General features: G+C 36.1%; 1 protein-coding gene across 1 annotated transcript; it reads left to right on the forward strand.

Moving 5' to 3' along the window:
- The first annotated feature begins 4,190 nt into the window (after positions 1-4,190).
- LOC135208822 (rab-like protein 2A) lies at positions 4,191-9,565 on the forward strand. Its single transcript, XM_064241384.1, has 5 exons — positions 4,191-4,299; positions 4,787-4,848; positions 5,122-5,251; positions 6,780-6,877; positions 7,372-9,565. The coding sequence occupies exons 1-5, from the start codon at positions 4,209-4,211 to the stop codon at positions 7,471-7,473; spliced, it is 483 nt and encodes a 160-aa protein (XP_064097454.1). The 5' UTR covers positions 4,191-4,208; the 3' UTR covers positions 7,474-9,565.
- Positions 9,566-14,718: the final 5,153 nt, after the last annotated feature.

Genomic DNA, 14,718 nt, shown 5'->3' on the forward strand with positions numbered 1-14,718 from the left:
ACTACCGAAGCTACCTTCGTGGAACCTGGATGTGGTCCTCAAATATTTAATGTCAAATCGCTTTGAACCTCTTTCCTCTTCGTCTCTACGAGATTTGACGAAGAAAACTGTATTCCTAACTGCTCTGGCGACGGCGAAGAGAGTTAGCGAAATACAGGCTATCAGCAAACACGTCGGTTTCAAAGGGCATAATGCAGTCTGCTCTTTGAGTATGCGTTTCTGGCCAAAAAACGAACCCAAAACCCTTCCAATCCGTGGCCTAGAACATTTGAGATCAAGGGTATGGCAGAGATCATTGGTCAAGAGCCAGAAAGAGTCCTGTGTCCTGTTAGGGCTCTTAGAGAGTATATTCGTAGAACGAAGGATTGCCGAGGTTCTGCGGAGAACTTATGGTGTTCGGTCAAGAGACCAAACATGCCCATGTCCAAGAATGCACTGGCATTCTTTTTAAGAAACACCATTAAAGAGGCGCACGCTTCTTGCAAAGACAGCGACTTGAAGATACTAAAAGTTAACGCGCACGAAGTAAGGGCTATTTCGACCTCAATAGCCTTTCAGAAAAAACATGGCTCTTAAAGACATTTTAAGTGCTACTTTTTGGAGGAGTACTCAGTGTTCGCCTCGCACTACCTACGGGAGGTGAGAACGACCTATGAAAGCTGTTACTCTCTCGGACCATACGTCGCCGCAGACACTATTTTGGGGGCAGGAGGTAGCACTCATCCTTTCCCATAGAAAAGGGTAGGTGAGTTTTTAATATTTGTATGTTATCGGTTGTAGGGTCGGCTGCCTAGTACAGTCGTCCCCTTCCTTTAGCCTTTGGTATATGGGAGTTTGTTGTTAGGCTAACTTAGGTGGTGGTTTTTGCCTCGTTGCCCTCAGAAGTATGGTCATGTCTAGTCACATTGTGGTCCCGTCCCCGTTGACAGATCATCTAGAGCGCACCAACTACACAGGTCACTACCTTGTTGGTAACTCTAGTGAAGCAGAAGCAGGCTTGGGTGACAGTTAATCCACGAAGTTCAGCTATGCTAACAGGTAAGGAACCAAGATGTCAATCATATACATTTATATGTTTTCTAAAATCCTTTTTCTGTCTCTCCCACCGCCAAAGGTGGGATTCAGCTACGTATATATATATCTGACAGGTAAGTTTCATGAACAAAATGATATTGTTAAGATACAATAAAGTTTGTTCATACTTACCTGGCAGATATATATGTTTTAGTACCACCCACCTCCCCTCAGGAGACAGTGGAGATAGAAATCTGATAGAAAATGGGAATGGTTCCTGATACCCGCCTCCCAGCGGCGGGAATGGGTACTAACCACCCTAACTCCCACTACGTGTGTCGTAAGTTTTAGAAATTCTGTCGGACTTCAGAGAATACAGCTATAGTATATATATCTGCCAGGTAAGTATGAACAAACTTTATTGTATCTTAACAATATCATGTTTGACACAAAATAGGGTAAACAACCGAGTGGACTGGCCAACTCACCGACTACCACGGTTTTGGCCACCCTGCGAAAAAGTACTTTAACACGTCCTGACACCGGAGATGGTCGTCATTCATGAGTTGTTGGTGGTGATAACAGGAGCTCAAGACCTCTACTCTCCTTTCGAAGTAGCTAAGTATTTTCTCCAAAGTTAGAAATTAAGGCCCTATTTTGAAGATTTAAACAGAGGGTAATGAAAAGTGGCCAACTTAGTGCACACTACCCCAAAACGGTTTCGAAGTTTTTATTTACAACTCCAAATATTTCAAAGATTGGCGCCATCTCGATGTTTGCGGAGTCACTTGTGTCAACAAACTTCCCATTTCCTGTGCTAAATCCGCACACCACTTGTACCCATAGACGCTGGGGCACTTTCATCACAACAATCGTAGACCCGACCTCTAACCAGCACTTATTCATACATATTCAAGGGGACTACAGCATTATTTGCAGCGTTTTGCGCTCTTCAATTGTTTATCAGTGTTGTCAATTGGTATGTGTTTACCCTCCAAACTGGGTATAAGACTTACACAAAACTGGGGAAATAAGTGAAATTAGCATATTTATTTGTAGTATATATACATATAACAGCAATTTTATCATTACTGCATTACTATGACAACTAGAATTCATGGAAACAGTTTGTAAATGCATTGGCGTATGTGTGAAGCTCCACTAGATTGGCAACGATAAGTCTTTTTGCCGTCGTCTGCTCGTACTTCACTGTAATTTTTCGGGGTTAATTTAGTTGCAAAAAAGGGATAGTAGACATGAATTAAATAAACATTTTGAAGTAAAGTTAAACTAAATAATGAGTAAAGTAAACAATTAAGGGAATAAAGCTTTGCACCTCATAAAGAGTGTAGTTGTCTGCTGTTCGTAACTGTGTTTGTGGAGTGAGTGCTTAGGAACCAGGAACAGCAACGTGGTTCAAGTGCAATGTGGAGTGAATTAAGACCAAAATGTGTATAATTACAATCAAATAAGCACTGTGGAGTTTCAGTTGTGATGGCAGTCAGGATAAAACACCGATTACAAGGTAAAAATGAATTCAGTTCACACCATGACCCCTGGAATAAAAAGTTTCATACTTTCACTAATATAGGCAACAAAATGTTGTTTTATTGGGCTAATTACAACTGCAATCTTGAATAAGATCAATAAATGTTACATATATATGCTAACATTGTTTAAATGAGCGCTGGGAGGGCTGGGAAAGATGGTGTATTGTCTGCGGTTAGACCGGCCAGCCACACGATTGCCGCCATATTGGATTTCAAAACTGCCTTGAAAATATATTTTACGAAGAGCTCAAATGGTTATTTTAGTTCGTATGGGGCTTTCATATATCACATTATGTTGACGAAACTTCAATCTTTTGAATGGTATGCTTAAAGTTGTAATTGTATTTTTGTTTCACCAATTAAATATCGAGCGAATAAGGCCTGGCCAGCGCAATGATGACGCATCGTCCGCGGTTGTTTACCCTAATTACAGTCAGAATCATTTGAAATGCAAAAAAAAAAAAAAAAAAAAAAAAATCCTGTTCTTACTTATTCTCTGGATATAGAGCTTTCATTTTTGTATTGGAGTGTTTCTCAGCTCAAGCCAGAAACAGTCATTGAAGCTTGGTAACAAGATGAAAGCCAGTACTTTTTTTTTTTTTTTTTTTTTTTTTTTTTTTTTTTTTTTTTTTTTTTTTTTTTTTTTTTTTTTTTTTTTTTTTTTTTTTTTTATATCGGCTTAGGTAATAGGTATGTCTTGCTGTTTTACAACTGACCATGATGTTGATACTTCTCTCATCTGTTTCATTGAATGTGTGGTTTTGTGTGTTTTTGTTTGTAATGATTTTTGAACAAGAACTGTGAATAATGAAGGGTAAGAATGTGGAGGGAGCTTGTACACTATATGCCCTTGGTGCTAGTGTAGCCAGTTTTGTTTTTTTGCAATGATATTTCCTGCAAGAAGTGTGTCTTTCATCCGGGTCACTTGGGCTCTTGCAACTACTGTATGAGTCTTTTCCATTAATTATAGGTTATAGCTTCAGGGAATTCAAATGAAAATCCTTTTTCTTGGTACCTGCTTTGGTATAGACTCTTCAGCATGCTTTGGCTTTTGCCTTAAGATTTTTCCTCAGCACATCAGAGTTGGTTGGGCCACCAAAGAAAGTGGCCATGGATAGGCAATTAGAGCTTCTCAATCTTGATCAGTATAAGTCTCCTTAGTGAGGTAGTGCTGCCAGTGCACCTCATGCAGCACAATGTAGGCATTACTCACGGTTATTTGCAGCGTCCCAACGGCCCCCAGCTGCAACCCCTTTTTATTCATTTTACTGTACCTCCATTCATATTCTCTTTCTTCCATCTTACTGTCCACCCTCTTGTAACAATTGCGCCTTTCAGACCTTTTCACTGGCAATTTCCGTTTCAGCTCTGAATGGCCTTAGATGCCCCAGTGCATGGCATGTAAGCCAAAAGTCTATAAATGAATTGATCAATCAGTATAAGTGAGTGTGACTTGGATATCTTTCATATGAAAGAGCAAATATATAATTAATGAGTTTATGTGAAAAACTAGTTTTATGTTTTTTAAAATGATCATTTTAATTAGGTACTATTTCCTATTCCAAAAGTTCCTAAAACTGGTGTGGATGTTGAAATATTTTTCACCTTATTCTTATACTTTCCAGGCTTGTTGAAAGGTTCCTTATGGATGGATACCAGCATCAGCAGCTGTCAACTTTTGCATTAACGTTGCACAGGTATCGCACAAAACTTGAAGACAAGGATATCTTGGTAGGTTGGTATCACAACAGTTGTTCAAACTCTTTGTTATGGTAAGACTATGAAATTAACTCATTCTGTATGTGCTAATAGTACAAGTATTAGTCCCAAAATTATTATCTAAAGCTGAGGACCCCTCTTGGTAGTGATGTGTTGTATCTTTAGCACAACAGTAACTTTGAACTTGGTCCAAGTAGGTTGCTGTGATAATTGCATATAAATTTTGAAATATTCTTCAATTTTTACTTTATTATGTCATTACTGTTCCAGCAAAATGTTCAGTAAAAATAATTTACTCAAACAAATTTCATATTTACCTCCAGTTAACTACCCTTTTACCAAGTTTCAGAGACTGATTCCAGCTGGTGGTGTGGAATTATTTACAGTATATTATGAAGAAAAAAATATTTATATCAAGAAACTGGTGTATCTCTTATACTTACTTCTTTTTTGTTACAATGTAGTAGAAGAAATTGTAATTTTATTTCCTTTAATTTTTTCAGACTTTTGGGATACAGCTGGACAGGAAAGATTCCAGACAATGCACCCTTCTTACTACCACCAAGTTAGTATCCATGATAATATATACATTCTTATAAATGACACTTTGTTCTTATGGTGATGCAAACCCTCATCTTTTATATGAATACATACTTCTGGAAAACTGATGTGGGTATATATTATCAATGGGGTTAATTGGAAAAACTCCTGTGTTTTAAAAACATAATTTTCATTAAGTTGGTGTACTGTATTGCAATTTATATTGATTAAAACATGCATGAATGAATGGTATTCTATATGGATTTAGAATTATCTTAAGAATGAATTCCTCTTCCAGGCCCATGCAGCTATTTTAGTATTTGATGGCACCCGAAAAGTTACTTACAAGAATCTTCCTAACTGGTACAAGGAATTGAGGCAGCATCGACCAGAGATTCCTTGTTTCTGTGCAGTAAACAAGATAGATGGTATGTATTTTTTCTCTGTGTGCTTTCACTGTGAATATGGAAAATAATGCCACTTATACATATGTTGTGTTGATTTGGTGTAAATGGTAGTAGATATTATGTTTGCTATTTAGCTTGAGCAAATTATTATTCAGAATGAGCACATATTTTCATAGAATTAATCTAAAAAAGCAGAGACATAGATACTATGTCATTAATAAAAAGTAGAATTAATAAGTAAATTAAAAATGAACTTCAGTACCTTCCAGCATTGGCAGTTAAAACAAAATAAATGGGTAACCCTTTGTTGTAGGCAAGGGGTTGATGATGCAGTGCACAAAAGCATACTTGTGACCCATCACCTGCTTGGGATTTTCAGGAGATAAGAGCCATCCCAGGTTCTTCCTGTAAGTGCCATTCCTCTCTGGAGGCCTGACAGGAAGTCACTGCTTCTCAAAATTACTTTTGTAGGAGCAGGTTTGTGAGCTCTACGGGTATGTGTATGATCATTCCCTTTGAATGGTATCAGGATTGGCATGTTTGACTCCTGTGGTCATTTGTGTACCGTGCTTGTTTACTCCGTATGCATCATAGTACTTGTGGCTGCTCCTCTGACCCGCCATTCACAAAGCTAGTTCTTCTCCTGTGCAACCATGCTTGTTCAGTACCAAAAGCTGTTGGTTGAGGGTGTGACATCAGAATTCTGCATGCAGTCACTGTTGTAAGTGGATGCATTTCTTCTCTGTGCTTTTGCAGAGGGGTCCTTCATAACCCGCTAGGTTTCTGCAAGGACCAGAGGGTTCTGTGCTCTTGGAGCCCTTGCCTGGTTGAGTTGGAGACACTTAATGGAGATCATTGGCTTCATTCATGAGCTTAATGAACTGAAAGGTGCTCAAAGCAGCCAGTATGAGCCCAATCTTGTCCATCAAGCATAACCCAGTATGTGTTCCTGAGGTTAGACTGTTGTCCAGACTTCCCTGGTTAATGCTTGCTTGAGGAGTCTGATTTCTGAACCAGAGAGCTCTCTGGTGCATTGATGGAGGTTTTACATGCCTGACGACCATGAGGTTGACTAGTCAGTCTGCAGGCTGGTGAACAGCTTCTCCTGGATAGGCTTCTGGTTTAAGGGATTGGTTTCTTTCCCACCAACGCTGGGGCCTTGGAGTCAGTTTTCATGGATTCCATTCAGGCTGCCTTGTAGTTAGACTGACTTTTATACACTTCAGCAAATTTGGCCAATACTGGTGTGTCTTTGAATGAGGACAAGTATAAGCTCTGAAAGAGTGGTGCTGTTGGGAGGTAAATGCTGTCATTGGGAAGAAAAAATAAATATTGTCATTTGAATAGTATGGCTTATAAATTTAATTATTTATATTTCTTTTTTTAAATCATAAAGTAATGAACTATAGTAAGGCATTAGTTTTCTATAATTATTTCAAAATTCTTATTTTTGCCTTTTTCCTTATTGTAGGAAACACTAAAGTAAAAACATAAAAATTGCTTGACTGGATCTGTAGAGTTCCTGTATTACATTTATTTTCTCTTACAGAAAATGAAGAAATAGCAGGCAAGAGTTTTGCCTTTCCAGAAAAGAATAATATACCCATGTACTATGTATCTGCTTCCAATGGAACTAATGTGGTGAAGGTAAGTGTATACACTTCTGTTCTAAGAGCCTTGATGCTAAATGTCCATGAAATGTTCAAGGGCCACATTATGCAAGAAAACTGTACATATTGTCCCTGAACCCCTTGGTTGGTTAATATCTTTTATTTCATATCTTACCTTCAGTCAGTTGCCAATGATATTAGTCATCTGGCTTTTTAGAAACTATAAACATCTGGTTATAATTTTTAAATGATGAGTCTCTCACTCACATTTGGGATGCTAATAGCTAACGCTCATAGATGCAATACTGGATTTGGTGCTGTATGTCAAAAATATTGTCTCCACGTGTATACTGTATCTTGAGCTTGTTTGCTATGCTTTGCATTACACTGTGCCAAAACCAGGCTCGGGACTTAAGGGCTTATAAATAAACAGTGTTTTTGTTTGTATATTTTATATCATATTTATTAATATTACCATTGCCTGATAATAAAGAATATTTAAACATTTTCAAATCAATTTCTTCGTTACAGCTTTTCAAAGATGCCATAAATGCAGCGTTTCAATATAAAAAGAATCCTACAGACTTCACAGACCAAGTTATGGAAGAACTTGAAATGGATATGGATTTATGAAATGGATTAATTGTTTAGCACTTACGTCATTCGTTAGTAGTCGATGCATGGGCTCAAATCGAAGGACTCACCTGTAAGCCATGTTATAATTTTTGGTCCAAATCACAAACAAGAAAGTTCCATAAACTGAAATAGTAACACTTAATTTACACAGTTTGAATATCATATGAAATATGCTATTTGTGATGCTTATTAGATTGTAGTTTTTAATGGGAATGGATGTAATGGATGTTGTATCCTAGAATAGTTATTTAAGTTTTGCTTATAGTATGTGTATCTGAACAATTAGCATTTTTTATTCCTTGCTTTATTATGTACTGTATTGGTAGACTTGAGTGTAAAAGCTATTTACTCTCAAATGAACAAAGAGCATATCTCACAAGAGTGAATGTGGTGCTGTAAATTTTAATGTGTTCACATTTAGAATGATAATAGTAATACAGTAATGATAATAATAATAAATAGAATAAAACAAGATTAGTTTAGAAGGACTAGAGAAGACTCAGAATATATATTTTATCTAGTATGAACACTGTGGATTCCTAGTACTCATTAATAAGGCACTAGTTATTGTGTCAAAGTAAACTTTATGTAATTTGTTTTACATAGAAATTGAAGTTCATGGTTTAATCCAGTTGTATTCTTCTCAATCACAAAGATAAAATATTTGGATGTACTCCACAAGGAAAACAAAGGGAAACCAGAGAGGAAAAAAGGAAATACAGTTCCTAATTTGTAATTTTTTTTCCTCTCTGGTTTCTCCTTAAACTGTTTACCATTGTGGAGTGCATCGAGATATGCTATTTAATATTTAACACAGGTAGGTTTCAGTTTATTTTTGGTTAGAGCTATGTATTCGCTTATGAAAAACAGTAATTATTCTGCAATTTGCTTCTTTATTTTATTTTTATTATTATTTTTTAATTTATATATATGTATATTATTATATTTTTATTTTTGGTGAAGTGATGGGTAGATATGTTGTAAATTTGCATTTTTACCTTACTTTTGCTTTTGTCTGTGTATTTTGTGCTACAGGTATAATTTTCCTTAATGCAATTGTTGCCATCCGTAGGGTAGGTTGTTTTATATTAATTTTTTTTATTGTATTATATTTTTATTTGATGTAATTGTACCTTAGTTTAATATTTAGTTTTTGATGTGTTTCATGTTTCCAATTTTGATCATTTTCCAGCATATAGTGATAAAAATTGAGATGGTTTGGAGAATTGATGAGAAGGAGATGAAGCAGTAGGTGTGGAAGTAGCAAGGAGACCTATAGGAAGGCCCAGGAAATCATGGAAAAAATGGATTGATGACAACGGAGACCTAGTGAGATTTCAGTCAGAAATAGCACAGGCAGAGGAGATTGAAAAGAACTCTCTCTCTCTCTTTTATGAAATGGGCAGTCATTTTCATGTAATTGTGCATACATATAAGTATGGTTGTGATCAATTCTGTATCAGTCACTGACATTTCTTTTAGTTTCTAGTTTATTACATATTTTTCTATGGAAATAGTTTTTAAAGTGTAATTGTGCATGCATATTTATGCCAAATATAAGGGCTGTATAGTAGGTAGGAGTTTCTTTTATGATTAATTTTATAGTATTTTTTGAGTGGCTTAGAATGGGATCATTATGTGGTCCTAATGATCTGTTTTTGAGAAACCTCACTCAATCATATTGCAGTTGCTGGTACCTATATGATTAACAAGTTTTTGTGTCATAAAGACATTATTTTAAGCAGAAATATTAATATATCTCTGCATGTTTTATGAAACAAAGTTTTACTTCTAAATGTTAGTTTAAGTAAGAAAATTCAATTCCTGCAAAATGGCAGAATTTCAAACATGAGATATGTAAAACTTTGTGGTTATTAACTTATGTTTACTTAAGAGCTATTTATCACACAAACTAAATTCAGGAGGTTCATACACTTTAAGAAGATTACAGTGGAGATGAAATTATTAAGTTAATACAGTAATAGTGAGAAATCAGCATTTATTTTTTATCTGGAGTTGTTTCTAGTCAGAATACAATAATAGTGAGAAATCGGCATTTACTTTTTATCTGGAGTTGTTTCTAGTCAGACTTGATGTGCTCAATTAGTTACATTGATTTAGTCTATAGTTTACTTTTTTCAGTCTAATTGTTGCAATGCAAAGTTTATACAGTCCTAAGGGATGTTTACGAAAAGAAAATATAGTAACCAATAAATCTTTGAAGATAACATGAAGTGATTCATGGTCTGGAATGTTGATGTTTCTCTGATGCCTTATTTTAATAATTTTAAGTATACCAAAGATGTGTAAACATTTTTCTAGTACCCAACCTACCCATTGATTGAATCTGATTCCCAGTTGGCTGGTGACTAGCCAAAGGCAATTTATGACTTCTGTCTAATGCTCATTGCATTGCTATGCTATAGTACACGTACCTGGAGGTAGATTGCTAGCATTACCTAGCTCCCCTTTAATCTTACGTGCTCTAATTTTCACTTAAAAACAGATTATTCATGGTACCCCAATGGGAATCCAGGCATGTGTCACATTAAATCACTTTATAGTCATAATAACGATCATGATGTATAAAGGCTATCCAATTAGTTGCTTGGTAGATATTTCAAGCATTTAATTGAGTGCAGTTGATCTTGGGATGAAAAGTATATATATGAACTAACAGGTATTCATGTTCTAGATGTTCTGAGACGCCCCAACTTTTTATTTAGGCAGAACAAGATGATGATCTCCACTTATATGCCCTTCATCTTTAGATGTGTTCCAACTAGTAAGCACACTTTTCATGAAAACTTTGATGACATGACATTTGAGAGGCTTGAAGGAAGGCACCCTTAAATGATATTCACTGGTATGAATGAAAAGTACATGGGAAATGTTAGGAGTTGTGAACCAAGCTTCTAGTAGCTTTTAGCTTATGTAAAAAGTCTGAACAAAAACCATGGCATGTTGAGTACCTGTTAGGAAAGTGACTTTCAAAACTGGAAAAGTGTGAACACCATCAGCATAAGAGGAAGTAAAAAAATACTCCCAGAGGGTAATTTTCTTAATAATGCCATGTAACTCATGACCTGCAACTTCTGCCTCTACAGGTAGAATGGTTCACCTGCACTACCAGTTCTCTTCCACCAATCTTTGAATCACTGTAGGTTTCCGAGTACACTTACTTTGGACGAAAAGGTGAAGTATGTTTGGCCCTTTCCCGTATCAAAAGAAAACTGAAAAAATGGTTAAGGGTGTATGGGAGTGTCCTAACTAACAACAGCATCTTTGTACTAAGAATAATGTCACATGGTCCTACATAATCCCATCAGGCTTTGCATAAGTCTCGCCTGTCCCAGAGAAGTAAATATCAGTAAAAAGTCTTCAGACTAAGACCATAAAACTATTTTCTAACACAGTTGATTCATAAACTGTTACTAGATAGTGAAAATAAGATACGCGTTTTAGAGAACGAATGTAACACAGGATAAATGAAACAGAATATGATACAGAAATTCTGTAACTGACCAAAAATAAAATTACGAAATTAAGGGCACAACCGTGATTTGTTTGTTCACAAAGAATCATATTCAAGTGATTACTGACAAGAAAGTGTAATGGTTTTGGAATCCACAAAAACATTCAAAATGGGAAGTAAGTGACAATAAAATAAGTTAAAGTGACAAGCGTTCCAAAATTCGAACAGGTCGAAAAGTTAAGAGGGCATTATGGTTAATAAAATTACATTTAATAATAAGTAAAATCAATGTCAGGTAAAAGAGGGGATGATATACGGAACATAAGGCTAGAAAAATTAATGTGGACAAGTAACAGGTAATCTAGCTCTGGCAGTGTACTGTGCCCGTAACTGTGTATGGAGCAATCGTGGAAAAACTAAACAACATTCTCTCTCTCTCTCTCTCGTAATATTCACTGAAGCTGTGCTACATTGATTACCTTTACTGTTACACTACTCCAGTTTATATTTTATATTTAAATTGGCTTGGTTCGTCTCATAATTTCCTTTTTGTTTCGCTTTCCTATAATAGGAAACTGCGACGGCGTTTAATTTTTTCTTTTGCTGTATTGTGACTTGGTAAATAATGACATTATTTACGCATGTGATAAGGTAATCTTTAATGAAAATAAGAAATGCAAACACTGTCATATGCATTACAAAACTATTGCGCATAATTATTGTTGTTGTCAACTGTTTGCCATAGAATCGTGTTTACACTTTGCCAGGAGATGTTTCCGGGTTACAAATAGTGATTTATAAATATAATTAAGGGAAATGTTTGACAATAGTTTTATTTATTATGAGTAATTTTAATATTTTGAATTATTGTAATATAATTGTGTCTAATTATTGGTATATTTTTTCAAAGTGCACATTTCCTTTCCTTTTATACGATCTGTATCTATGACCCGCAGTAGCTCGATGATGATTTCCAGTATCGTAGATCGATGGCGATCCATTCAAAAATTCATGAATATTTAGTATTGTAGAATCCGCTTGTATGGGTCAACGTTGCAATCATGTCCTCTAAGGTGAGAATCATTGTTTGGCTTAATTGTAAGGTATTTTAACAACTCTAGAGGCCTACGTTGGCCGAGCTTGCACAGGTAGAAGCCGAAACGGATCGGACGAGCGAAGGCCTACCTGTTCAACTTGAAGCAGGTTTAGCCGGCCATAGAATTATACGTTGTTGTAATTTTGTAAATTAATTTCCATTAGAAATACTATAAAGCTGCCTAACGAGGGTTGCAGGTGTTTCCGAAAGCATGCGGTTCACGCTAGGCGAGATCAGCTCAGACCACAACCATTCCCATGAGTGTCATGGTTAACAGAACTCCCATGGTAATTTAGTATATTCATAAAAAAATAGAAACAAAAGTTTGTACTAAATTAGGTAGGCCTAGGCTATCTCGTATAAGCTAAGGAAATTTGTGATAGGCAAGGTTACTAGGCTAGCTAGGGTAAACAACCTCATGGCCTGAATCAACTCACCGACGATCACGGCATGCCACCCTCCGATAAAGTACTTATAATGCGTCCTGACACCAGAGATGGGCATCAGTCACGACTTCTTGTTGGTGAGAGATGGACCTAAAGACCTCTACCCTCCTGTTTTGGTAGAAGACGACGACAAAGCGTGCACTTGGATAATTTTGTAAATAAATAGTAAAACATCAATATTTTACATATTTATGATGATTAATTTGAAAATATTCGTTATTGAAAAAGTAACTCGATTCTGACTCAAATTTAAGTAATTATTTTTTGGAATTAGAACGTTCTTTCAAGTCCTGTGTTATGACGTCACGACATCTTGGCTTTTGTACCTATTGTAAATAATTGCTTTACTCAACTTTCTTGCAGAACAGTTTACCAGTTATTCATGCAGATTATCAGCTATTCATGTAATTGTTATAATCGTAATGCGCATATATATCTTTATTATTTACTTTTTGGATATATGAAGATGTTTTACTGCCGGAGTACCGCCGTAGTGTGACGCAATCGTTTTCGGTCCCTGGGCCTCTGTTTTCGCACCATAAGAAATTATGGGGCCGAATTTGCAATGACCAGAAAGTCGTTAAAAGAGGAAAGTTAGCATTGAGGGGCATATGTTTTGATTGAGAAAAATACAAATTTATTCAATAGCTAGGTAGCTTGTAAAAAAATACTTGATTACAAAAAACTTGATTGACAATTAAGCAGCATACCTACTATGGGTTTCAGAGACAGTGCAAGCACGTTTTTTGGCAATATTTAATTATAATCTCTTATCAGTAGTCTGCTCCGCTATGGTTTTCGGCAGCCAGATGTACGACAAGGTTAGAAACATTGGATTGTATCTACTTTAGAAATATCTGTAATTTTTCGGGGTAATTTGGTTGCAAAAAAGGGGTAGTAGACATGAATTAAATAAACATTTTGAACTAACAAAGTAAAGTTGAACTAAATAATGAGTAAAGTAAACAATTAAGGGAATAAAACTTTGCAGTGTCGTCGTCTGCTGCTCGTAATTGTGTTTGTGGAGTGCGAACTTAGGAACCAGGAACAGCAACGTGGTTCAAGTGCAATGTGGAGTGAATTAAGACAAAAATGTGTATAATAACAATCAAATAAGCACTGTGGAGTTTCAGTTGTGATGGCAGTAAGGATAAAACCACCGATTACAAGGTAAAAATGAATTCAGTCAAACCATGACCCCGGGAATAACAAGTTTCATACTTTCACTAATATAGGCAACAAAATGTTGTTTTATTGTGCTGATTACAACTGCAATCTTGAGTAAGATAACGTTACATATATACGCTAACATTGTTCAAATGAGTGCTGGGAAAGATGGTGTCCATCCGTGACCAGACCCGTCTAGCCACACGATAGCCGCCATATTGGATTTCAAAACTGCCTTGAAAACATATTTTACAAAGAGCGTCACATGCTTATTTTAGTTTGTATGGGGCTTTCATATATCACATTATGTTGGCAAAACTTCCATCTTTTGAATTGTATGCTTAGAGTTGTAATTGTATTCTTGTTTCACCAATTAAATATCGAGTGAATAAGACCCGTCCAGTGTGATGATGGTGGATCGTCCATGATTGTTTACCCAATATATGTAATGTTTATTGATCTTACTCAAAATTGCAGTTGTAATCAGCACAATAAAACAACATTTTGTTGCCTATATTAGTGAAAGTATGAAACTTGTTATTCCCAGGGTCATGGTTTGAACTGAATTCATTTTTACCTTGTAATCGGTGGTTTTATCCTTACTGCCATCACAACTGAAACTCCACAGTGCTTATTTGATTATAGTAATTATACACATTTTGGTCTTAATTCACTCCACATTGCACTTGAACCATGTTGCTATTCCTGGTTCCTAAGACACTGGTTATGAGGTGCAAAGCTTTATTCCCTTAATTGTTTACTTTACTAATTATTTAGTTTAACTTTACTTTGTTATTTCAAAATGTTTATTTAATTTATGTATATTATCCCTTTTTTGCAACCAAATTACCCCGAAAAATACAGATTTGTTCCGACACGGCATACAAACCTTCGGTCCTTTTACAATAGGAAGGTACTAGCGGCAGCTGGATAGGTCGTAAGCTTTCGAACAAGGGGTTCGGTAGTTAACTGCTTGTCCGACAGGCGCGCGCGCGCGACTGGGAGGTAAACAAATCACTTTTGCTTTCGGCCTGCTGGCGTGTGGACGTGTATCATCG

The sequence above is a fragment of the Macrobrachium nipponense genome, chromosome 35 (assembly GCF_015104395.2).
Source record: "Macrobrachium nipponense isolate FS-2020 chromosome 35, ASM1510439v2, whole genome shotgun sequence".
Taxonomy (NCBI): Eukaryota; Metazoa; Arthropoda; class Malacostraca; order Decapoda; family Palaemonidae; genus Macrobrachium; species Macrobrachium nipponense.

Coding starts and splice junctions, on each gene's coding strand:
- LOC135208822 (XM_064241384.1), top strand. CDS start 4,209: ATGGATGGATACCAGCATCAGCAGCTGTCAACTTTTGCATTAACGTTG. Junction 4,300..4,786: donor AGACAAGGATATCTTGGTAG/GTTGGTATCACA, acceptor TAATTTTTTCAG/ACTTTTGGGATACAGCTGGA. Junction 4,849..5,121: donor ACCCTTCTTACTACCACCAA/GTTAGTATCCAT, acceptor TTCCTCTTCCAG/GCCCATGCAGCTATTTTAGT.